Consider the following 25,469-nt stretch of genomic DNA (forward strand, 5'->3'; position numbering starts at 1 on the left):
TTCATTTCCCACCAGTGCTGCTTCTTCAGCTTACCTTAGTGATTTCTGGAGGGTAATGGGAATGACCTTCCCTTATGTTGTGCTCAGCAATGCTGGTAGCAGAATATCCCGTGGAATTCCACAAGTCAACTCCTGTTTTTTGTGTTCAGCATGCTCTTGACTTTATATTTTTATAGCAATTCTATATTTTTACATTACTATTTAAAACTCTCTAACACACATAAATGGTCTTAGTTGTCAAAGCCCTAGTTAGTGGTAAATGAGGAAATACTACTCTCTTAGAACATGGATAGATAACATTTTACTTAAAAGTCTGCTAATGAGTGATTCCAGCACTATCATCTTTATCGCTCTAGTGTGTAATCTTTTCTATATTCAAGTATAAATGACCAGATTGACTGGTGATGAGCCTGTACTTTGCATAACTTAATTCTCACTAATGGCATTAGATGCCAGAGAAAAACATAAAAAGCCTAGTTAGCTTCTACTATTTCAAATGCTAGCTATACAAATGCAGTTGTTTTAGATGCTAGTTTGCATGTTTAGTGGCATAAACAGCTCTCTATTGGATGCATGATATCATCTGTAGAATTTGAGGGCTTGCTTATACTTTAAATGTTCTCCTATTTGGCTTCAGTTTTACTTAAAACATTGCTTTTCAAACTGCTGTCCGTGGACCACTAGTTATCTGTGGGGCATTTTGGTGGTCTGTAGTGAGCTGTTTTTTGGAGGCTTTTGGCTGCTTTCTCAGTCTCCATCTTCCCTGTCACATGAAAAATACATGAAGGGATAGATTGTCAGAAAAAGTCAACAGCTAGTCTCTCCTGTGGTTTTAGTAGAATTTTATTTTTAAGGTAGTTAAATCAGAGAGTAAAGTCTTTTGAAAATCTATTCATATTTCTTATGTTGCTGTTACATAAGCAATTGATTTAGTTACCAGAGGTTTAGTACCTGTTTACGAATGGGGAGAGGGGTTGTAGAACATATATGGTCATAAGAAGGAGAAAAACATTGATGAGATAATTTATGATATAACTCATGTTGTGAAAAGGTTTCCAAAACTCTCTTTGTTAGTGAGTAAAATGGAATCTCCTGGGAATTTCAAATATGTCAAGACACTGCAAAAGAGTTTCTCAGAAGGTATTCTTGTTTGCTTAAATAAAAGTAAAAATTCATGCCTTTTCTTTCCTCTTTCCTGAGTATAGCAGAGAAGAACAAATGAAAATTGTAAACGAACTGTTAGATCATCTGAACACAACTGAGGAAGAACGTTCAAGTGAAGATACAGAGAAAAAGGATGAAAAAGATCTTAAGCAAATGATTATTCAACTAAGAGCTGAACTCAAGCATTTCAAACAGGTCAATAAATTCTTAAAGCAGCAAGTAGAATTGAAATCAACTTTTGATGGGAAAGAGAAGCTTTATCCAGATGCAATGTCACAGATTAATAAGGATATTGAGTTGTTGAAAGTGGAATTGAAAGATGCAGCTACACAAACAATGACTTTAGAGAGTAATGTCATGAGATTCAAACATGAAGGCAAAAAGGGAGGCTCAGAAGAAAAAACAAAATATTCAAGATTAAATGCAGAAAGAGAACATCAGCACGAAAATGTGTATAAGAAGGGTGAACAGCATGAAAGACTTTTTTTAACAAGAACAAATGAAGTAAGTTTATTTAAGATTCTCTTTATGGTACTTAGGGAATAGATGTATAAAAGAGAAAAAATGTTTCATTTCTAATATTAAATCTTGCTTTTGTGTAATTTTTAAAATTAGAGAAAGAGATGTAAGCCCAATATATTTTAGATAATTGTTCTTAATATTCTTTTCATTGCATACTTCAGTGTGCTTTAGAACATTAATTAATTGAATTTCAATTCTCACCGGGACCAGATACTAGTAAATATTATAGCTTTTGGAAAAAGAGATAGTTTGTAGCATAATGGCCTGATTCAGGACTACCTTATATCTCTGCATAGATACTCATAATGTGCAGAACCAGAGCATTCTCAACTGAGAGCTTATTAAGTCTAAATGGCAAATGTGTTCCAGAAAATTGAAGACTTGCATAATGTCTGAGGGCATGCTGAAGAGTTAATGGTGGATTTCAACAAACTCATCGTAATTTTAGGCTTTTATTAACATCTTATCATAGTGTCTTGCTTTTAGAGAATTTTGACCAGTAGTGCTCTATGAAATAATGGGGGCAGTTCTTCATGTTTATTTGGAATCTGAGTGCACAGAATCTGTTTTGTGAGTACAGACGTAACGTGCTTGTGTCAGGTGACGTTTTCAAGTCTTTTGTATGCAGGCAGCCTGTGATCCCAAACGAAGGGTTGTGAAAACAGTGTCTACCAAAGAGTTCATGTGTATTGTTTCAGTAGCAGTTCTAGAAGCGAAGTTGAAAACTCTTTGAAGATCTTAGCTCTTGCAGAGTAGACAAAGGAGAGTGTTGCTTTTGATTTTGTGCACTGATAATACAGAATGTTTCAGCACCTTTTGCAAAGAACGGTTTCCAGTGCTCAAGAGATTTCTGTGAGCTGGCAATTGGGAGCAACTCATTTTTATTCTGGTTTCGTTTTTCTAAAGGAAAAGGCTTGTAAACCAAAAGATGGTGATAAGACTTTGTTCTCTACAGGCATAAACATTTCAGTGTAATTTGGGATTTTAGGGACAAGATTTTGTCGTGCACGGTTGGTCCCTGGCAAACACTCTAGAAAATTCATACCAATCTTAGCAACAGGTCATGACAACCCTGAAAAATAAAAAACTAAGTAAGTCAAAAACTATGTCTTGTTTCACCAAACAGTTTACATGTAATCAAAATCTATCAGAGTACCTTCATGTACGTTCTCAGTCTTCTAAGCTTTCCTCATTGGCAGGAAATTTTCTACCTTTGAAAAAAAAATTATGTTTGGGAAGGAAAGAGAATAATAATGGAAATGTTCTTGGGCTATTGTTAATGTCCGTAGTCTGTTTGGCATTTGGTCAGTGGTGTTTGGCAGCTTGGCTACTGTGATAGCTGTTCCTGCTTCTTTGGGATGCATTGGCTGGTCTGAGACAGGAGGAGTGGATGTGCTTTCTCATCTTGTTGGTGTTGGTGCTGTCCAGGGCAGCTGACTCCAGGAACACATGAAGAGATGAGGGCAGGTAGAAGTCAGGAGGAGTGAAGATGGGTAGTAAAAGAGGAAGGGTTTTGAGATCCTAGCTGGTCTATTAGTGAAGATCTGTTTGTGATGGCTTGCTTAAAAGCACTGATGATGTCTTTGAGTTGCTCCTTTTACCTCTGAGGAATGAAGGACAATCTCTCTGAAGGCAAATAAAAGCCTGTCTGCCCTCCAGGGGGAATACCTAGAGTTCTTTCTGCAATTCTGATCACCCAAATCTTTTTCTTTTCAGGTTCCTATTTTCCCTGAGTTTCAGTATACTGTTTTGATTCATCATTTTCCAGATTCCTCTCTAGTTTAATCAGTTTCAACCTCAATGCAATCCCTGAGTCAATTGCTTTAAAAGCTTTCTTGTTTGGACTAATGCAGTGTATCTTTTGCTTTTGAATTGCTTTTATAAATAATTTCATGTAGCCAGCTGTACTGGACTTTGGGTAATCTGGGTGATGAATATGTCTGTACAACAGCCCTGAGACAACTAGAAATTGTTCAATGTTATTAGTGCAGTTTAGGAAAACTAGCAGGAAGTTCATCCTGCCTGGATTTATTTTTCAGCCTCCAAATGATATTGTATTCATATATGTACAAAAGGAATTGAGGATGTCATTAGGAAAATGGAACTTGCTTTTTATTATTTTAAATTGTGTAAAGACTATAATTGCCAAGAAATGAATGTGGAAAAGTATTTCAGAATACACTGGGTGGTAAAAGAAATTAGGGGACTTATGACACTGGTGGAGCAAATGAACAGCAAAAAAATATACTAAATCTATCTGAACATGCCATTATTGATTTTTATTATTATTGCACACAATTCTATAACTCTCATCAACACATAGCATGTTTTTATCTTTCTGGAGATAGCACTATTTTATGCTCTGTGGTTTAAACAAGGACGCACTTATTTTATGCAGAGCCTTTAAAAGGTAAGAGAGTAAAATTGTAGTGACTTAAGAAATGTAACTTCTCCCCCCCAAACTCCAATGACAGAATGTCTGTTACAGTAGGAAATGGGAATTGTGCAGAAGCAATTTGTAGAGTGTATGGGTGAAGAAACTATTCTTTTTCATAAAGAATTTTTCTATGACAGAATAAATTTCCTCTGTGGCTGGTGCAAAGTTATGTTGGTTTGCCCAAAGATATGAAAGTGGGCTGGTACATAATAGAACCTGTTGAGTGGAGACTAAAAGAAGAAAGGAAAATACATTCAGGAATTTGTGAAAAATTAGGATGATCTTCAATTTAAAAAACAAAAAAAGGATTTAAGAGAAACAGTTACTGGGCTGTCAGACATTAATGATATAAATGAAGAGAGTGGGAAGCAGCACTCAGAGAGGTCAGTTTGGGTGAGAAACTATTTTCCTAGAGCATACACCATTTCAGAGTTAACTCACATGCCTACTGATTAAAAGTCTCTGCTAGTCAATGGTGAATTTGCTGTCTTGCTCCATTCACTCTGTGGCTGTGGGTGCATAAGCAGCAGTGACTTACAGAAAACTGAAGCAGTGGGATATGCTTTTTTTTTTTTTCCTCTCTGAATGTTTGTTTTTCATGTTACAAGGGTATTGTGATCTTATTTTCAAAACTAACCTGACAGCTGACTGATCTTCCAGGAAAATGTTTATTTTTCCTGGAATGTTTGTTTAGTCTTCCTTTATGTGACTGTTACATGCAAGCTACCAAATCCCCATTTTATTCCATGCCTTTTTCAGACTGATTCTGCTCTCCTGCCCAAGAAGTCTCGTCTGCCCGTCCTCATAAAATCATCCAGACCATTAAGAAACGTGCCTTTGAACTCCTGTATGCAGAAGGCAGATTCAAAACTACAACATTGTACCAGGGCACCTGATGAAGGTCTGAAAGCATGTGAAGTACAAAACAACCAATTTCAGCCACAAACAAATGGAGAGTTATTATTGAATGAGTCTGTAACTGAAAACCTTCAAGAAGAGCCTGCACAGGAAAGCACATCAGTGAGAGGTAAATAAAGAGCAGACGTAATGACTTGTAATACGCTTGAAATAGTGGCTTCTTTTCTTGTAGTAGAAAGTAAAAACAGATCAGTTTTGCATATGCACAATGCTGCTTGGGTAGGCAAATATGTATAGATCTTGAAAAACACCTTTTTTTTTTTTTCTTTCTTTTATCTTTGCCACTATAATGTAAAGCAGCTTTATATGGAATAGAAAGTGCTGTATATGGCATAAAGTATATAATAAATGAGTTTCACAGGGTGCCCACACATGCACACATTTATGTCAATGTTTAGGTAAATGAAAAATTTCCTTTATAGGATGCCAAGTCTAATGAAAACTGTCTGTAATGGAGACAGGAGAGTACAAAATTACTGTATTTGTTTATGCCACATAAGTAAGTTTTTCCAATATTCTACTGATCAGTCAAGTCATCTGTGTCTGTTTCCAGTGTGGCTGGGTTAATTTAAACTCAGCTGTTGACAAACTACCTGGATCAGCAAAGTATGACAAATTGTAGGACAGGGAACAAGGGGTATTAGATAAAGATTTGGAGTGGTAAAAAAAATAAAAATGCACTTAGCAGTTAGATTAAAAACTGAGTAGAGATGTAAAGGATGGGTGAGGGAGAGAAGAGGTGTAAATAGTAGAAATAAGATTCAATCAATTAGTAAGTGAACCACTGTCCAACACGGAGGTTGCAGAGGCTTTGTTGTTAATGATCATGTTAATGTGGTAAAGGACAGGTATGGCACAACTGTATTGTAAATACTTAAGCTGATAGGACTATAGCAATTAATTTTGGTAGGTGCAAAATCCATGGAGAATTCCAGGAAAGGCAGCACTTCTGAGATGGATCCTGGAATGAATCAGAACCTGTTAGGGCTGCAGTCCTGTGATTTCCTTTCCACACGGATTTCTTTACCCTGTTTACCCTGTTTACAGTTGTACTTCACACTTAGTAACTCTGAGACTTGGTGCAATGGGAGATTGCAGAAGATTAGTTTATGATTAGTGCTGATATTGGAGAAACTTTTTTAGCCTTTTCTCTAAGCTTAATGTAAAACATCTAAAAATGCACTAAAAATTGATTAGCTGTTACATTACAAAGGGGACTTGCAAATGTTTATCTTAATTTGTTGGTAGGAAGCCTTTGCAATTCACATTCTTAGTAGTTATCCTTATAATTAATTCAAGGGTTTTAAAAATACATAAAACACTGTTCCGTATGACCAGTACTGTTTGTGTTACATTTTCAATAATTGGTCTTCCTTAGATCATTTTCCTGTTCCAGATTGTCAGAGAATCAGTTTGGATTTGTGGGGTGGTTCTGTTTGGCTTTGTTTGATTTTATTTTTTTTTAACTATCCTCACTTAATTCTTTTTAAGTCATTTACTGACTTCTGTTTTACCTTCCCCCTCTATTCTCCAGTTAACTCATTGCTCAAACTGGATAATAGTGAAGTCCAAGTAGAGCTGCAAGGTGTTGATCCGAGTACAGGAGGCAGGAATGAATACATGATGGAGGAAAATCAGCAAAACTATCAAGGTAGAGCATTTATATGGTATGGTGTGTATATAAAAAAGAAATTTTAAAACTCTAGTTTCTTCTGAATTGTCCAAAATTGTAATTTACTTCAAGTAATTGTCTCCCTTGCCATTTTTTGTAGGTTTTAAATTACATTTTTTAGCTAGTATGGATTAATTACTCTAAGAATCCAAGTTGGTCTTTTAAGGGTTATGCTTTCAGAAAGACCACAGGGATTTATGAGTCTGGTTTCCAGTAAAAATAATGAGTTGTATGCCCAACTCTGATCTCTATTGCTAATGTCCTCAGTTCTGAACTCTTCTCTGAATTAAATGTTTGTTACATATTGCTTCTGCATCTAGTTATGAACTATTGGAATGAAGCAATTGAATGATAGAATTTTGCTTATCTGAATTATTTGAAGGCATTCAAGTAGGTTGAAACCTAATGGAATTGTTTAATGAAAATGTAAATAGGCTTAGTGCAGTGTATTACGTGTTTCTGCATCATCCATTAGTCTTTTTTGGGAGGGCTTGAGGAACCTGGTTAACATGTTGAGTTTAGAGTACAGAGAATATGGCCAATTTTGTAATCCTTTGTCACATCATTAATTTTTTATTTGTGTAAGTAGTTTTATTGAAGCTGGTCAGTTTGCAGGATTGTACTCTATGTGTGTGCTTTGTGTGTGTGGACATACATGCACAGAGAGCTTATTGGTTCTCCTGTAATTAAAGGGCAGTGTTTCATTAAAAACTATCACCAGTATTCTAATCAGAAATATTTCTTCCCTAATATCTGTTTTGATTTGGAACGTTTTCATGAATTCAGGATTGCAGAGTTTAAGAGTTCATCTAGTATCTGGGTTTTTTTTTTCCATCTCAGTCCTCAACCTTCTTTGACGTCTGTGTTACTGCAGCAACCAACTGGTAGAGAAGGAGGAGAAGCTAATGAACCCAAGTGTTTCATTCCCTTATTCCATGTGTCTTCTTGAATTCATACACAGGCATTTTCTTGGAAGGATTTCTGTCCTGTGATTTTGTCACCTTTCAAGTGACATAATAATGATGTGTAGCAATCTGTGCACTGCAGAGAACATCATCCAGCCTTGATATCAAATCAGTCATATCCCAGTACCACAGATTCATTTTTTTTCTGCCTTTTAGGTTGTATTTGTTTTTATTCCCTTGTGCTTGGGCTTGACTTGGGTCTTCATATACAGCTGTCCTACTGAGATTTTGTACTGGTTTAGAGCTTGAACCTGGGCATTCAAATTCTCCTTGGAAACCAATTTGAAAGTATTAAGACCTCCACAAGATCAATGAATGACTCCTGAAAGGGAGGTTCTAATTTGTAGTGATCTTTTGCAGAACTAATAGAAGAGGGAAAATTTAATTTACTGGTAACCAGAAAATAACACAACCCTCAACATACATGGAACTGTAAACATAGAATATATATAGGAAAATATAGCTTTTATTGGTCTGAGTCTGGGGTGATTGCATTACTTATGAATGGCAAAGTCAACTAATATGGCATGCACAGCATATCTCTGAGTGCTAATAAAACCTTTAACACCGAACATTTTTATGGATTTTGTTTAGAACACATTTTAAAAGAAGTTATTAAAGGCCCTTTTTCAAATGTTACCATTTTGTTGATAATCTTTTTAAAATTCCACTGACATTATGCTCTGTTTGGCTTTGTATAGATTTTTGAAGTAAAGAGAAATAGAATATTTAATTAGAAGTTTTAGGAAGAACCATTTAAAGTTATAGAGTCTACTTGTAAATCTTAGTGCCTTATGTTTGAGGTTATCATCTCTGTGTCTGGAAAGGTCTGTGCTTCACTGGTGTCTGAATCAGGACTGCTTATAGCAAAAGTAATTTGCAATAATTTCAGCAAGGAAAATGGGTGTATGTTGAGTATTGTTTATTTGAAAGGCAATAAGGGGTTTGAAATATTTGATGTGCAAGTTGAATTAACAGGAAAATCGTAGAAAGAGGTCAAAAGTCCAAAACTAATATTGTATAGTTTGTAATTATTCTGCATTTTTATTCTGTTATTACAGAAGTAAATTAATTCATTCTAGTGCTGTTAAGAACAGAATGTCAGATAAAGAAATATTAATATTCACACACAAGCCTCCTGTTTTTCAGAAATGCAAAATCATCATAGCACTTGCAATGTGAATATCCAGTGTTCATTAAAAGAGATAAATGAAGAGTTTTATTCCATGGAACATGAGGACGTTGACTCAGCCACCACATATTCAGGTTCCAAGTACCTCCATTCTCTCAAATTGAGTGTAACAAGTACAGATGCATTTGATGACTGTGAAGTCATAGATGATATAGAAGAATTGAAAGAAAGAATTAAGAATATGAAGTCTGAGCTTGAAAAGTACAAAATATTAGTGTTTCATTTACAGACCTCTGACCAGCTTTTATCAAGTGATATTTCCAATATAGTTCTGAGTGACACAGCCTTGCCTGTGGAAGAACACATTACAGAAGTGCAAGATACAGCTGGGCAAGAAATCAGAACATTTTCTAGTGTCCATCATCAGCTGATGGATTATGAGATCCACATGGAAAATAGGAATTCAGAGTCTTCAAAAGTGCCTGAGGCGTGGACAGCACAAAACCTTAAGGAACTGCTATCAGCAAATGAGGCAGAACACGAAAAACAGCAAATTGCAAATATACATCTTGATGAAGTGTACCATCTTCAGAATAAACTGAGACAAACATCACCATCCAAGTGAGTAAAGCTATTACTGTTTCAGGTTCCTTTTGTAAACAGCAATAACAAGTAACATAGGAAGGTAACATGAAGATGATTTTATTCACATAGGAGTCTGTTGTTATAGGAAGGGCTAAATTTCACTAACATTACCATAAAACAACTGAAACATTTATTTAAAAGATGCCTTGAAATACAAAACAATGTTTCTGTTTCTTCAACAGAACTGTAATCAAAGTATTACTGTTTTGCACCACTTGGGTCTTTTTCATATGACAAGTGTAAGGAAATGGAACTTTCTATTTAAGATAGAAATGTTTCCATGGGCAATTGGCTGGCAGATACATGCTAACCCTTCTGTTTGTGTGACCAGACTTTATGCATAAAATAAGTTGTTTACACTCTGGTTAGAATTTGTTTTGCAGTTGAGTGCTGTAATGCTTTCCTTTGAAGGAAGTGAAGGTAAGATGTATATATAGAGAGATTAATGAATGAAATTTTATGGCATAAACTCATAAGCTGGAAAATCATTTATGGGAGGCTGAAAAGGAGCAGTCTTGTTTTTTGTATAGGACTGGAGGCAACATTTTGGCTAATATATATACAAATCAGACATAAAATAGGATTCTGTAAGACCAAACCCTTTTTGACTTCCACCACCACCCTCCTTTTTTTCCCCCCTCTAATATTGATATTGTCCTGGGGACCTATAGAATGGCAGGAAGTTTAACAAAGAAAGGTATTTGGCCTGTTGACTTTCTTCAGAGTGCTTGAGTAGAAATATTTGGAGACAGTGAGAAACCACCAACATAGACTATTGTATATCTTTTAGTATTACTATCATAAAATACAGTCATACTACATAATACATATAAATTTACATAGCTTGAAAATATACCTCATCCATTTTACAAAGGAAGATCTAACTGTGTAAATTAAGGAATGAGACAGTATGGATCACTGTAAAGTTTTTATGGCCATGGTCTAGGGCAGCTGCATGAATCACAAGTGACAGATCCAAAAATGAGTTATGCATCTCTTCCTATACAAATGACAATAAAAATTCTATAACAACACACACTGTCATACATTCTGTTTGTGCTCTGTATATTGTTTGATTCTCTGCATATTTTCAGATCCTCTTTTTTTTTTCTCTCTGCTAATGTATGATTTTGTAGAAAGAAGTCTATCTGTGATACAGACAGTGGCAGTATAAAGGGGATGTCTATATTTGTATGTGCAGAATAAATTCAGTTGATCTGAGTAGAAATTTATATCCTGGCGTGTGGAGTAAAGTGTTTGGACACTACAGTTGTTGTCATGATTGTGTGTCTGGTAATAAACATACAGAGACATGCATTTTCAGACCAGGTGAAACCATCAGCTCAGAAAGTCCAATATTGTGCTCCTGGTGGGAAATACATAAAGTTCCAGAAGAAGGGACAGCTCCATCTGTTCTTCCATAGTGAATTAAGAAAACTCAAAACAACCCAAAACCAACAAAACAAAAAACCCCAACCAGTCAGGAAAAATATGTATTATAAACATTTTTTCACGTATTCACTCTTATTGACTTTAATTTGGCACCTTTGCATACCATCCGGGTTATTTCCAAGCAGACAAATAAGTCAGCCCTTTAGTTTCTGCCCATCTTATAAATGAAACAGTTAAGTGAAGGATAATAACCCACAAGTTATGCCCATAAACACAACACTCAACAGTTAGAGACAATATATTTCTCTGTAAAAGCATTTTAAAAGAAAATTGAGTCACATAAAATTACAGCTTAGGAATATAAGTTTAATTCACTTTTTATTTATATTTAAATGTTATTTATTGTCATAAAATTACTTTAAAGATAATTTCATTTTCTCAGGTATGATTCATTAGTTCATTCACAAGCTGAAGAACTCTCCTTTCAACACCAACGAATTAAAGAGATCCGCAGTGGTTGTGTTGCATACCACCAACATCTGACAGGCCTTATTAAAGCTTTTGAGGAACTGCTTCAAGCCAGTGATGTAGATTATTATGTTGCTGAAGGCTTCCGTGAACAACTGAATCAAAGTGTACTATTGTTTGAGAAGCTAGAAAGGAAATTCCTGTATGGTGAGTAGCAGTATTTTGTCCTTATTGTCTGAGATATATTAGTGTTCTTAAATGGAAGGATTTTATTTTATTTTATTTTATTTTTTATTTTTATTTTATTTTATATTTTATTTTTAGTGAAAAGGATGCCTTATCCCTCTTGCTTGCTTTTAAATGATTTATAGGAAGGACTGTCTTGGAAGATAAAATTTTAGATCTCCAAGAAGATGGGATTTTACATTAGTAGTTGTCTTCTATATTGACACCTTCCATTTTGAGTTATCTTAGCACATGCATACTTTAATTGTTCAAAATAGAGTGGTTATAGTTTAGTAAAAGTTTAGTTACAAGTAGACTTCAGGATTTTCTATTTCAAGAAAGAGCCCAGCTGACTTTATTGAGCCTAAGCACCGGGTATCTCCATTGAAGGGTTCTCATGGGCATGGCTCACAGCTGGTTTTTAACACAATCTATGTTTAACTACAAAGAAAAAATTACAGGTTCCTACAGTTTTTCCCCTAAAGTGCAGTTGCTTGCAAGAAGGATAAATGCAGTGCAGAGATCTGGGCTGTGCTTTCAGAGTGAAAGAAGAAATTACTATTTAGTAGTTCATCTAGGCAATTTTCTATGGCCAGTGCCTTTAAAGAAACTGCAAGGAATCGTGCATTGGATGGTTGGAAGAGAATACCATGCTGATTTGCACATTATTGATATTCCTGTAGAAATAACACAAGTTAAATACCATGCAGGTGTAAAATCATCTGTCACTGGATGCACCAAGAAAACAGACCATAGACTTTATGGAGAAATGCACCAAATGGTGTGCATAGAAAATTAAAATAAGGAGGGAGAAAGGGGAAATCTCTTTGGCTAGAAGGCAGAGGAGAATAATTCCTTTCAGAATTTTGAGTAGCTCATGAATCTAAGAGACTCTAGTATTGCAAATCAGGGTGTATTTGAGGGTTTCTGTAGGTGATAATGGTAGAACAAAAGCCTCCTGAGCAGGGGTCCTAGGAGAAAGACAACCAGAGAAGTGTTGCCCTGACGTTAGAGAAATCAGAGTGCTGAATGAAGTGTCTACCCAGGAAAGGACATTGTCGTGTGTCCAGTAAGCAAAGCCCTTTTAATTATCAGTGCAAACTGGCATATTGTCTGAAAAATGTGAGCTTATCCATCTGAAAATTCTTTCCTTTGACTGCTTATCCCAGTTTCCCCACCTATTGTTTGGCAAAGCATTAAGTTGGAGCGGCAAAGCCTTAAATGTCCAAGAAGTGGGACCATATCAGGAGATGTATTATTCCTGACATTTCTAATTATTCTCCTAAGAAACTTGCATCTTGCTGCCACATAGTCTAGCTGGTTAAGAAAAGCATGCTATCTTTCATAATAGAGAGCTAAAATGCAACCATGTTTTGTAAAATGAGCATCCAAATAGACATCTGTCACCTGAAGGAAGAATATATCATGCATATTACCTTCAGTCTGTAGTCTGAAGAAAGTTACCAGCAAAGCAATAGAAAAGGGGTGCTAACATGAGTGAAATTCAACAAGACCTTTTCCTGTCATCACAAGTATTGCTCTTTCTGACCCAAACAACTAGCAGTACCTCCCCAGATGTCAGCTGCAAAACCGATGTCAGCGAAACACTTGAGGTGGCCTGAAATAGGGACCCGACCCCTCTGTCTTCCCGAAATTGGCTCTAGAAGATCACTTTGTTCAGAAACATTCAGGGCCCAGCCATACAATGATCTGTCTTCTGCATTTCATTAAAGATAGTGGCAGCATGTTGCAGTTTCAATTGCTCATATAAAGGAGTTGTGTATGAGAAAAAGGTATTATGGCTAGTGTGTCATAGCAGTGTAATAAAAGATTGAGTGTATTCAATGATTTCAGTGGCTACAGAGATTCCTGGCATTACAAATGAGAAGACTGTGTAGTGAATAAACATTAAATGCCTTTAAAAAAATCCCCAAACCAACAGATGGTATCCTATATACTATGAAAAGTCACTGACAACTGAGACAATTCAATATATCTAACACAATGGTGTTGCATTGAATCACACATTAAAATAAAATGATGTTTGTAGGGTTATAAAGAACATCCAGCATACTAAGAATTGACTGTAAAGAAGAAGCATAAACAACCGTCTGTCTCTGCATTTCCATCCTGACCTTCAGTTCATTCCCCTGAAATTTCAGCTGTGCAACTCTTGCCTGCCACTTTTGCTTAATTGCACAAAAAATTTAAAATATGGGGAGGCAAGGTGACACCACAGAACTCTTATTTCCTTATTCAGATTAGAGTCTGAGTCCAGGTCTCTTGCACTGAATTGTGCTTGTGCTCATTATACCACTGAGAATATTGCAGGCAAAATCCTGTGTGTGCCCCTTTATTAAGGGTAACTGGTTTCCCTGACTCTGGGTAGAAAAAACATCTAAGTGAGATGGAATTGGTTTTATATAATTTTTATTGAAGAAGTAATGGCATGTACCTCTAATCCTTTTGCCATATAGCACAATATTTTACATCAGTATGCTAACTAAAACACCAGGGCTGTAAAATCTGGCACCTGTGGTGCCTAGTAATTTTATTTTTTTTTAACTCCAGAGAAAGCTATTGCTTTGTTGCTGGGCTATAAATAGTTTTGCTTAAGTAAGTACAGCATTTGACATTAATACACAGTGTGTTGAGTATCTGTTGACTTCTCCAATTTCTCATTAATTTACCATTCTATATTTAAATAGTTTATGATGGAGAGGAAAAAGGTATAATTCTCAATATCTGTTTTTAATCAAAAAATCAATAAATTAATAAATTTTTTATTTCTGCTTTGCAGGAGAATCAATAGGTACAGAAGTTACTATACTTTATGAATTAGCTCAAAGGTAAGAGTGCAACTGAATGTTTATCAAACATACAGTTTGATAATTTGAGAAGGATGCTCCAAGTTTTGTAGCACATCTTCCACTCTTTTGCTTTTTGAGAGGGTTTTGCTTATATTCCCTGTTTCATTAATATCCATTGTGTTAATAAAATATCCATAGAAACCAAACTAAGACTTTTTTCCCCCACTTTTCAGCAAACAGCTGAGATACTGAGAGGAAGCATCATGCTACCGAGATTGTTCCTTTAATGAACAAACAAAATGTGCAATATTACATTGTGGTATATGTTCAGATATTATCCTAATTGCAGCTGCTAGGAGAGAGAGTCTGCTTCCTTTTTGTTTCCCTGACCTTGGGGCTGGCTCAGGATCACGGAAGTACAGTGCTGTTGAACTTCATTCTCAAAACACCCTTATGCTGAAGGTGAAGAGAGCAGGTGGTGTTATGCTGCATATGTTGGTTTTATGCCAGCCTGGGATTCTTCTGTGCTACAGAAATCCTGTTCAAGGCAGCTTGAGGTCCCCTTAATGCGAAGGTGACTGCCTAGAGCTGGAACATGAACGCTAGGCTGGAGGTCCTTTGATTATTCCCGCTGACTTCAGTGAGGTCTGAATTTCAGTCTTGATATATTCCTCTGATGTGTAGTAGTTTGTCATGTTCTGCTGCATAAATTCACTTGCTTTACCTGTGTCCTGTACGTTTGACACCATGTTCTCTGTTCATGCTTCCAAAGTAATAACATAATTTTTGTATTTTAAAACGGTTTGTTTGGCACAAAAGAGAAAATGAGAAGAACACCACACTGTACCAGCAACTGAAGGATGAATCACCTGTACCATCTGCTCTTCAGAGCTTGTCTGACTTTGATTTGTCAGAAAAGTCGTCTCTTGGATCACTTGAGCACAGGCATGACCTAGAAGGACAGCATGGCACACTGGCACTTCTGCCAAACAAGTTTCCCCCAGGTAATTCTTTTCCCATTGAAGATTCGCTGGATATTGGGAAAATGTGATAAATAAGACACAAGGGAACTAATTAAGAAATAATGAAGAATGTTTGTCTGCTTCAGCTTTCCAGTATCTTGCATAATCATTGCAATTTCAGTAATAAGGCAGACAGAGATGACAACGATTTGAACTGCCTCCTGCTTGAAACAAAATTAACTAACTGTGATGTTTTGTGTCTTTGTTGTTTTAGAGTATCATCTTTTACAGTACTCCAGACAGTCTTTAAATAGACAAGTTATAAGGGGAAAATAGACAATTGTCAAGAGATTATTACATTGAAAAAGGGGGATTTTCTAATTTTATAAAAGCCAGTGTTGTGTTTCCTTGAGAATTGTAAGTGCTGCATAATTAATAAGTGGTGTCATGTTTGACCTGGATAGTTTCACCAAGCACAAGTGATTCTTGCAGTAGTTTGTTATAGGCAGCGATGAAAATTTAATAGCTGAGATAGCACGTACTGTTCAGGAGAAAAATATTGCAGAGTAAACCAGGAGTGTATGACATGGATAAACTGACAGATAAGATAGTGACAGTTAGAACAGATAAGTTCCTGAGTAAAGCTGAAACTTAACAGCCAATGGAAGAAAAATCGTAGAATGGCAAAGCAAGAAAGAAAAGGTACAGTAATGAAACTTGATAGAACAGATTTATTTATTATGGTATGCATTGTGTGAGTCAAAGTCAAATTTATATCTGAGTTACTCTGGTAAGCTTCCTATTGTTATAAGGACAAATGTGTATTACTGGTGTGTCAAGCCTGAATGTAAAGCTGCATTGCAAAACTTTGGATTCATTTCTCAGATTGGGGTATATCTTAACTAGATAAAATTATCTACTACAGTTTTGTAAGAAGAAGAAATTTAAGAAGTCTTAAAACTGGATCATTGTTTAAGTTAGAATGTAGAGTAGGAGTCTGCACTAAATGCATGGTTTGGGTGCTGTATGGAAAGAGACTGTTGTGGAGTTGGATATTTAATGTCTGTCATTTTGAGCAGCTCTATTGTTTTTGAGAATTAACACACATTAGATTTGACAGGAGTACACAGTGTAAAGGAATACAGTAGTTTACTCTAAGAAGTGGTCACTTGATTTATTTAGAGTTATTAATGGAGCATCTACAAGAAATTCGAATCCTGAGACAACGTTTAGAATACTCCATAAAAACTAATGAGAGACTGAGGAAGCAGCTTGAGAGACAAGTAACAGACAAGGAACTAGATCAAGGTAAGAGTTTGTTTCATCACAAATTAAAGCCACCTTTCCTGCTTAAAGCCTGAGGGATCAAATGCTGCTGGAAATGTGGGGGGTTTTTTTGTGCTTTTTGGAATAAACCACACCCCTGTACAGCTGGAAAATGATGTGCCCTTCTCTGAATACTGCTGTCTCTTGAGCACTGTCAGCAGACACAGCTTTTCCACACTTGTGGAGTGGCATAAATACAGATCTAATGTGACTCTTCCTTCATCCATTGCTTGAAGTGTATCCAGTACCGATGCACAAATCTTTGAGGATACAGGTACACTACACAGCCTCAAACCTACAGCTGCACACATTGCCAAGACAACAGCACTACCAGGTAGTTCTGTGATGTTTAATAGTAACGTGGTTGTATTTTATCTGGAGAATTGAAAGACCCTTCTAGTTCTGTTATAAGCAAACAGACTGGTTTTGTTTGTGTTTTTTTGCCTTTGGGATATCATTTTTGTTATAATTGTCTTGGATTTTAGGATATCATCCTCTTTTAATCCTCTGCCATGTCCAGCCAGGGGCAGTTGCAGGAGAGGAAGCCCATTTTATTAACATAATTTCAGTCTGGCCTGGGCCCAGTATGAATAGAGTAGGAGATGCTTTGCTCTAAATTACATTGCTACTATTGATCTGAACAGGAATGTTGTGGAATTACCTTTCCTGTCCCCACTGTGTGTGTGTCCTGGGTGGTCAGTACAGCACCACTGCTAACAGGACTGTTGAAGATCCCCTCTGTGGAATTTTATGACTGCTTTAAAACCAGCTTGTGTTTACATATAGGGACAAAATATCTGTAAGACAGAGGTGTTCAGCTTGTCATTTGAATGGATTGGTGTGATAAATGTGCTCTATGCAAAATGACATTGTGAGTTTTTAATGAGAAACCCCTGACAGCAACTGATGGAAATTTTAACACAGAGTTGGTTTTCATTCCAAACTCTAATATAAAGCAGTGGATGAAAAATACTAAAAATAGGTATGCAAATTCAGAGTCACTGCTCTCTGTTGCTGGTGTTCAGCATCTTTGAAAGCCAAGCTCTGTGGTGTGTTCAAAACTTTTCACAAGAGCGTAGCCAGGCTTTCATTAAGGATGCTTTTGCAGCACCTTTTCAAGCTTACTGTAGCAGGCATATTTTCCCACACTTTGCTCTGTTCTTGCTCTCCTTTCCACATTTCTCCCCATAGGACAATTGATTAATATGCAATATTACTCAGAGTGGAAGCAGGCAATAAATACATACATGCTTTCCTTTTACTCAGTTTCACTAATATTGACATTAGATTCATTATGTTTTACATCATCCCCGTGATCCATTTCTGTTGTTGTTTAAATGGAGACTACCTGCAAATGGCAGTTTGCTTTCAGGAATAATTTACAGTGATGGAAAGGTGTATAAAAACCATCCATTTCATTCATGAAGTATTTACACTGCTGGAAAGGCATACTGTTCTCATGAAATAACCACACTGAAACACTTCCAACTCTTTTACAGCTTCATAAAGATTCTGGCAAGGGCATCCATTAATGCAGTGAAAGTATATTTTCTTTATAAACTGTCTTACACCTTCCATCTATCTTCTCTTTGCCTTAGTGCCATCTACCAATGCATGGAGGGGAAATTTGGAAAAGAAAGGGAAAAAGCAACTACCTGTTAGAACAGCTCCTTTTTGTTATTATGTTCTATCAGCTCTTTCCAATTTCTCTTTGTTTTGAAGATCTCTTTCATGTTATCAGATATGTGTATTCTCTCTTCTAGTAATGATGCTGCTTTTTTTCCTAATAGGTGGGCATTTTTTGACTTTCAGTGTAAAAAGAAGTTGCTAAGTGAAGTTGAAGCAGATTTTAGCTTTGGAACATAATAATTCAAAACTTTTTTTTTTTTTTTTTTTTTTTACTTTTAACTTAATATCCTTAGTTTGTTTTCCTTTAAAAAACCAAGACCAAGTTGTAATGTACTTAATTGTTAATGAGCCTGTTAAATTCATGTGATACTGAGTTGTTTGTTCAACCAAAGTTAATGCATAGAATTATTCTTGTTTGATTAATATTATATAGGTGTATATACACACATCTGCCCTCTATTTTTTCCATGCTATTTTTAATATTTAGATTTTCTAAGTATTTAAATGCCTCTGGGCTTCTAGTAGTCTATAAATGACTCAAGTGCTGGTAATGAGTACATCATTACTATAGAGCTGAGGTTTGCAGTGCAAGTAGAACTAAAATAATTGCTTCAATCATTTCAAATGTTAGGCTTCAAAATAAAATCAAAGGTTTAATTTTGAGTTTCCTAGATTTCAAATGTTATTAAAATTAACATTTAACAGTTACATTTAAAGTAACTGTTAACATTAAAAAGAGTTTTTGTTTGCTTTTTTTAACCCATAAGTAACTAATCTATCTACTTTGACTTTTCTTCTTCAGCTTTACTATGCCTTCATTTTGCTGTACCTGGAAATGAATATTTCCTTCCTCTTTGCTGTGATTTTCAATAGTACCTGTCTTTCAGTCAGTGTTTCCTTTGAAACCTTCAAGGCACGCTTCCTTAGCACTCACTTTTTCAGCACAAAACATAATGAAAACTCAAGTGTATGGCAATTGTAGGCCCTGATGCTCCACTTTACTCTGGTTAGATGGACCTTTGCATCTATAGAGAGTGTAATTGATGTCAGCAGGGCTCTGCACAGAAGTAGTAGTCTCGGTAGTGGGTCAAATTGCAGGATTGTGGCCTTATTACCACTGGCTCTACATTATCCCTTATTATGTATGATAACTAATAGTTATATTCTGAAGCCTTTCACTAGGACTGTGATAGCATAACTTTTCAAATAGGATAAAGCTGGGTGATGGGCAATAAATTAAATTAGAATCAAGATGAGACCATCAAGCCTTACCACTTCAAGTTGAATTGCTTTGTTAAAATCTGAAAGGAAAAAGCCTTTTGAGTTCACATAGCTACCTCAACTCTTTAACATATAGATAGTAAAATGCCATTAGTGCCAGGCTTCTAGAGCCTTTGAGTCTTTCAGTAACGACAAGAGGTGCATATCATGGCACACTACATCCCAGTTAGGTAGTGGGTAAAAGCTTCAATTGGGATTACAATAAAATGAGATTACTCAGAGGAAGTGCAGCACATCAAATTGAATTGAACTGCCAGAGCTGAAAGGCATCCTTCTCCTACATTCAACTAATTTTTTTTTCTTTTTTTTTTTGCCAGCTGGTTATTTCTCTATTAACCAAATAGTTGACACTCATGTAGTTATCTCAAGCTTTCAAGTGTAGTAGATAACTGGGATAACCAATCAACTGAAAAATACTTTTAATAGTAATGTTAATTCTGGTGGGTCCTGAAGTGTTTTACTGACTGTAAGCAGGTTATAAAGGGCAATAATAATGACTTGACTTGCATTTCAGAGGCAACCACCTTGAGAGTGGAATGTGGCACTTCTCAGAATGTGCTGTAACATGACATATAGCTGTGGGATGAGTAGCATAAATGCAGTACACTATGAAGGTTACCTAGGCTGGAGTTTGACTGACTGGATACACGATTTAACACTTATATTCATATGACTAGTGCAGTAAGATCCTTAGAGTAGGATTCATCACCCTTAAGTTTCTAAAAGTTAGACATCTAAAACCATGCCAGCTACCCAGATCTTCTCATGGGGACACTGGAGAGAAGTACATCTTTTTGGAGGACAGAACATCTCTTTTGCAGAGAGGTGTGTAGATGATACATTGGATGAGTCGCTCTCTGGAGTTGCCTGTTTCTCTCCATGACTACTGATGGTTGATCAACACTGGCTCAGTTATCTAAATTTTAGATACATGAATTTAAGAGGAATGAATCTTCATCCCTGTGATCATAAATGGGTTCTCAGTTTGTAGTCAGAAGCAAAGACAGTGACTGCAGCCTTATGCTCTAGACTGATGTGGTAACAAATGTATAACCAGACTAGTGATGTTACTTCCTGCATTAACCACTGTGGATTAGTTGTTAGAAGCTAGTGATCCCCTTCAATTGTCATTAAATACAACAGAGCATGAGCAGAGCAAGACTAAAACATACGGTAAACCTTCCTACAATTTGCATTATAAGAATAACAATGTCACAAAATACTCCTACATTTTGTCCTGTTAGAATTTTAGCTGATAGATGAAGACTACCAGGGATAATTTTGCAATCCTGGTAATGATTGCCCAGTAATGAGAGGTACTTGTGATGCAGGGATTTGGATTACTTGGCATTAACCTGTATGGCCTTTTAGTCTGCAGGGATAACCTTCAAATATATAGGGGAGAAATATCTTTCATAACATGTTTTTCTGCAATTTTAAAAATTGTTCTTGTCTGGAAAGTTTAATCTTTAATGACCTAGAGATGACTCATAAATCATCTTTTATGTATATATTTATAGGTTCTGCAAACATTTTTATCCATGGCTCAGAGCAGCATAATTCCCTGACTTCTGAAATACATTTCCTGAGGAAGCAAAATCAAGTTCTGAATGCAATGCTAGCAAAAGGATCCAGAGGTAAAAATGTAAAACTCTGCTTTACAGTAGTAGACTGCAACTCGTTTCAGATCAGAAAACAATAAAATATTAACAGTCCTTTCATTAAACTGACTTAACCATTCTTCCCACCCCTGAAATTCCATTCTCAACCATCCATTATTGTTGAAAATGAGACCCTTCAGTATGGAAGAGTTGCAAAGAGAAGCTAACTAACTACACTTAGGTTCGGAAGTCTGCTACAGAGGCTTGACTGCACAGACCATCTTTTTGGAAACACTTTAGAAGAAAGCAGAACTGAGAGAATCCATTTGGAAGTATTTTTAATCTCTGAGATTAATTTTAAACTTTCCTTATTTTCACACCTGTGAAGAGAGAATACTAAAAGTTTTCCATCTTCTTTTCTGCCTGGAAAACCAACAACTCGCCAACTAGGTTCTTAAAAGCAGCTTAAGCCACAATTACGTTATAAGTCTCCATATTTTCAGACTTTTTGTATAAAAGCACTGGTGCTTCTTCCAGAGTCATGTATTCTCTCAGCTGTTTTGGTGCATCTTGGTGCTTATCAGTTTGTTCAAGTTCTGCTTTTTAAATGAATGTATTCCTGCTTTTGTTTGTTTCCATGGTTGACAATATGATCTGATAATATCAGTTCCTTTTTTGTAAGAACTGTGATGAATAGAGCATTGTCCCCATTGTGTTTTAAAATTATGTCAGTATCTCTGGAGTTTGTGAGCTTCTTTTCCTTTTATTCCTGGATGCACTAGAGAAAGAAAAGCCTCTTGGATACCTCCTGCATGTTTTGGTCTCGGGTGCTTTCTGTCTAGTCTTAGCTTAGCCCCTCACTAGTGGAAGGCTGGTGATGCGTATTTTTAACAGCACGTGGGGATTACTATTTTCATACTCTTTCAACAAGACTACAGAAGATGAGAGAATTATTTTCAACCTGTTGGGAAGTGGAACGATTCCTCCCTGATGTATATTTGACAAAATTGCCTCCTCCTTTTCCAATACTAAATGTAGGGTCACAACAAACTTGGGGTCCCCATAAGCCTCTGATTGCAGCTGTCTCAGAATGCTCAGTTGTCCCTATCAGGAATTCTTTGTCACAGAACCAGTTTGGGGAAATAGCTTGTACCAAGGGAAGAAAGACTGCTGTGATTCATTCGGCAGATGAATGGAGCTGGGAAGGAGAGGACAGAGGGATTTCTGTGAGACAAAGAGGAACATGGATGTAACGTGTCCTAGAACAATCCTGCTGAGTTATTTTCTCCCTAAAGAAAAGTCAAAGCTCCATTATTTTGTGAGAATTGGCAAAATTAATGTGCCTGCTTTGGGACCCTGCTGATGGTAGTTGTTGAATACTATCCTTCTGACCAAATTCCAAGACGTGTTGGGTGCGTTTGGCATAGAAGGCTGCACACAGGTTTTTATTGAGGCTTTGTGAGCCCTGGGGGTTAAATGTTGCACATTACAGAAAATGGACCTAGCAAAAGTTGTTAGAAAATTGAAATACTGAAATCCTAAAACTCACAAAAGCAGCTGTTATTTTCTGGCAGTCTGAAAAAGCTGGTGTTGTTAAAAAGCATCGCTTTAGTGGGTTGTGGGCACTGCGAATACCTTGTTTCTTCTTGTTTCAGATAAACAAAAGGAAAATGAAAAGTTAAGAGAATCTCTTTCTAAAAAGAATGCAATCATTGAGCATCTTCATGAGGATTATGAATGCGTCAAGAAAGAAAATGAAAGGTTGCAAAAACAAATTGGCCAAAAGGAGGATGAAACCAGATATTTGACATGTCAGATTTACAGCAGTCGTAATGAATTAAACAGGTATTGATTCTTCCCACATTTAGACATTCATTTAGAGAAGAAAATTGTCAATGTGACAAGCATGTGCTTAGCCATAGCCATTGACATTAATGAGGTGCATGGATGTATTCGAAAGGCAAGGGAACAGTTATGGGGGAAAGGGGATTTTGAAACAGAAGAGAAGAATTTAACTTTTAACTTAGCCATTTATTGGGACTTAACAGGTTGCAAACAGAAATTAATGTAAAGCAACATCAGCTCTCTGAGAATGAGAAGTTACTGCAGTCACTCCGAACTGAGATCAAGGTTTATGAAAAGTTGGAAGAAGCAAGAAAGAAGAGGACAGGTATAAATGCACAATTATTTCTGTACTCTTAGTCCTTGCAACCCTTCCCTCTCTGAATATGATCTTGTCAAAGGACAGTAGGGCTTGGTCACTGTTTCTTTGTTTTTACTCATGTTATTACTATGCAAAGCAGAACTGACAACTTGGATGATAAAATGCTGCTTTTTACTTAGCAGTGTAACTGCAAGGTTGAGATGTGTGATATGTTCTGACTAGGCACACCCAAATTTCCTTTATCTTTTTAGCTAAGCCAAAAACAAATATTGAAGATTCAGTGGCTCAGGCTGGATAGGCTCCATAGGCATCTTAGATATTTACTTGTCATCTAAATACGTGCTGCTGCATCCTCACAGGTAGTGCTTACTCAGGTAGCTTGTGCTTTCTCTTGTCTGAATGTGAGAGTAGTGTCTTCTCCCTAGGGCTGGGGAGAAGTGCTGGCACTGCTTTCTGAATGAGGCTTTTAATAATTTCCTGTCTGCTTTTCTGTCACTAAAGGTGAGGGGTAGGAATGAGGCTTATGTAAGTTCTTGCTACACTTTCTAAGGAAGCTCTACCACCACATAGCTGTTGGTATGGTGAGGTCAAAAAGCAGAATGCTGTTCATTGCTGCATACTCATTACAGGATCCATCAAATTTCTGATTGGAAGTTCTTGTAAAAGAACTTGTAAAAGGTTTGGGGTTTTGGTTTTTTGTGGGTTTTTTTCTTCTTTTTTTTTTCTCTTCCTGCTACTTTAAGTCACATGCCCTGCCATCCCTGTATTTCATGCCTCGCTGCAGCAGAAGAGCCCTGTTGGCATGAGGCTTTAAGCCAAATTTGACTCAGGGGTGGAAGCAAGTCTCCTTGCAGAACTGGTAATGTCATTAGAGAGTGGCAGCACTCTCCTCATGCAGTTGAGCCCCTTCCCACTGTCAGGAGAACAGTTTGATTTCAGCATGAAAGAGTACATGGAATTGTTTGTGTACTGACCTCCTTCTGTGAAAAGATGAATGCGGCCCTTGCTTTTTTTCAGGTTCAGATTTGTTCCTCTGGTTGCCAGGTGATCACTATTTTCTTCTGTGTATAAAATTAAACTCCCAATTCTACTCCATCCCTCCTCCACACTCTGAGATTACCCGTTCTTTTTTCTTTCCCCAGACTGTGCATTAACACATTTCAAATTTTGTAAATCCTCTTCATTATCTTTTTATTTTTTTTTTTCTTTTGGCATGAGACTTCTTTACTTTTATGGACAAAGTGAAAAATAATTTTTAGCTCTTTAAATCTTTTGAGGGTGGAAGCATTAAAGACATGCTTTTTGTCAAACCATTATCTTAATGCTGTTTGTAGTTAACACTAAATATTGGGTATAAAGCTGGCTATAATTTATTTGCCTGGCATTCTGATAGTGGCTAATATTATTTTAATTGTTAAAGATGTTAAGTGTTTCTTTTGAAATTGTCTCAGATCCCAGATGTGATGCATCAGAAGAATTCCGAAAAGATCAGAATAATCCACTTGATTTACATGAACTATTGACTGAAATCCAGAGTTTGCGAGTGCAGCTTGAAAGAAGCATAGAGACAAACAAGTCTTTGCATGAAAAATTAGAGGAACAACTTTCCAAAGCAAAGAGAGAGGAAGTGGGATCAGTGTCAGCTGTGAATATCAACTGCCTTTTCAAACAAGAATCTCAGCGTTTTGCAGGAATGAACGGTACTGTGCCACACATGCTTTTGTTACACTGTAGAACCTGGGCCTTGTTCTTTAAAGGTGCTTTTAAAGCCTTATACAACATCAACTGGACATTTAGGAGCTGCCCATCGGCCTTTCACATCCCTTTCCTGTTAGAGCTATTAATGCAGGGGGAGGTGAAATGCACACTGCACTGTCTTATGGCCTCCAACTGTCACTTCCTTTTCATTCAAGAAAAGCATTTGCAGACAGTCTCTGGGATGGAAGGATGCCTGAGTTAAATTGCCATAAATTTTGCTTACCTGGGGGTTCTTTTTTTAATGCAGAACTCTATAGTGTTTGCTAAGAGTGACTATTTATTACTCAGGTATGATCAATAAGTGCACTAAATGGTCTTTCTATAAATCAGTTGTCCCCTTTTTGCCCTTGAGGAATATTCTACCTTTATTTCAATCGCTGTTAAGTGATACTGTTGTA

General features: G+C 36.5%; 1 protein-coding gene across 1 annotated transcript in view; it reads left to right on the forward strand.

Moving 5' to 3' along the window:
- Positions 1-25,469, forward strand: part of CDK5RAP2 (CDK5 regulatory subunit associated protein 2) — a 77,896-nt gene that overhangs the window by 41,797 nt on the left and 10,630 nt on the right. Inside the window, exons 20-31 of the mRNA XM_010171594.1 lie at positions 1,206-1,668; positions 4,883-5,150; positions 6,576-6,692; positions 8,828-9,431; positions 11,290-11,522; positions 14,341-14,389; positions 15,170-15,354; positions 16,495-16,620; positions 21,069-21,185; positions 22,805-22,994; positions 23,198-23,319; positions 24,765-25,013. Coding sequence (XP_010169896.1) covers positions 1,206-1,668; positions 4,883-5,150; positions 6,576-6,692; positions 8,828-9,431; positions 11,290-11,522; positions 14,341-14,389; positions 15,170-15,354; positions 16,495-16,620; positions 21,069-21,185; positions 22,805-22,994; positions 23,198-23,319; positions 24,765-25,013 — 2,723 coding nt within the window. The remainder of the gene's footprint in view (positions 1-1,205; positions 1,669-4,882; positions 5,151-6,575; positions 6,693-8,827; positions 9,432-11,289; positions 11,523-14,340; positions 14,390-15,169; positions 15,355-16,494; positions 16,621-21,068; positions 21,186-22,804; positions 22,995-23,197; positions 23,320-24,764; positions 25,014-25,469) is intronic.

Source organism: Antrostomus carolinensis, unplaced genomic scaffold (assembly GCF_000700745.2).
Source record: "Antrostomus carolinensis isolate BGI_N321 unplaced genomic scaffold, ASM70074v2 scaffold6267, whole genome shotgun sequence".
Taxonomy (NCBI): Eukaryota; Metazoa; Chordata; class Aves; order Caprimulgiformes; family Caprimulgidae; genus Antrostomus; species Antrostomus carolinensis.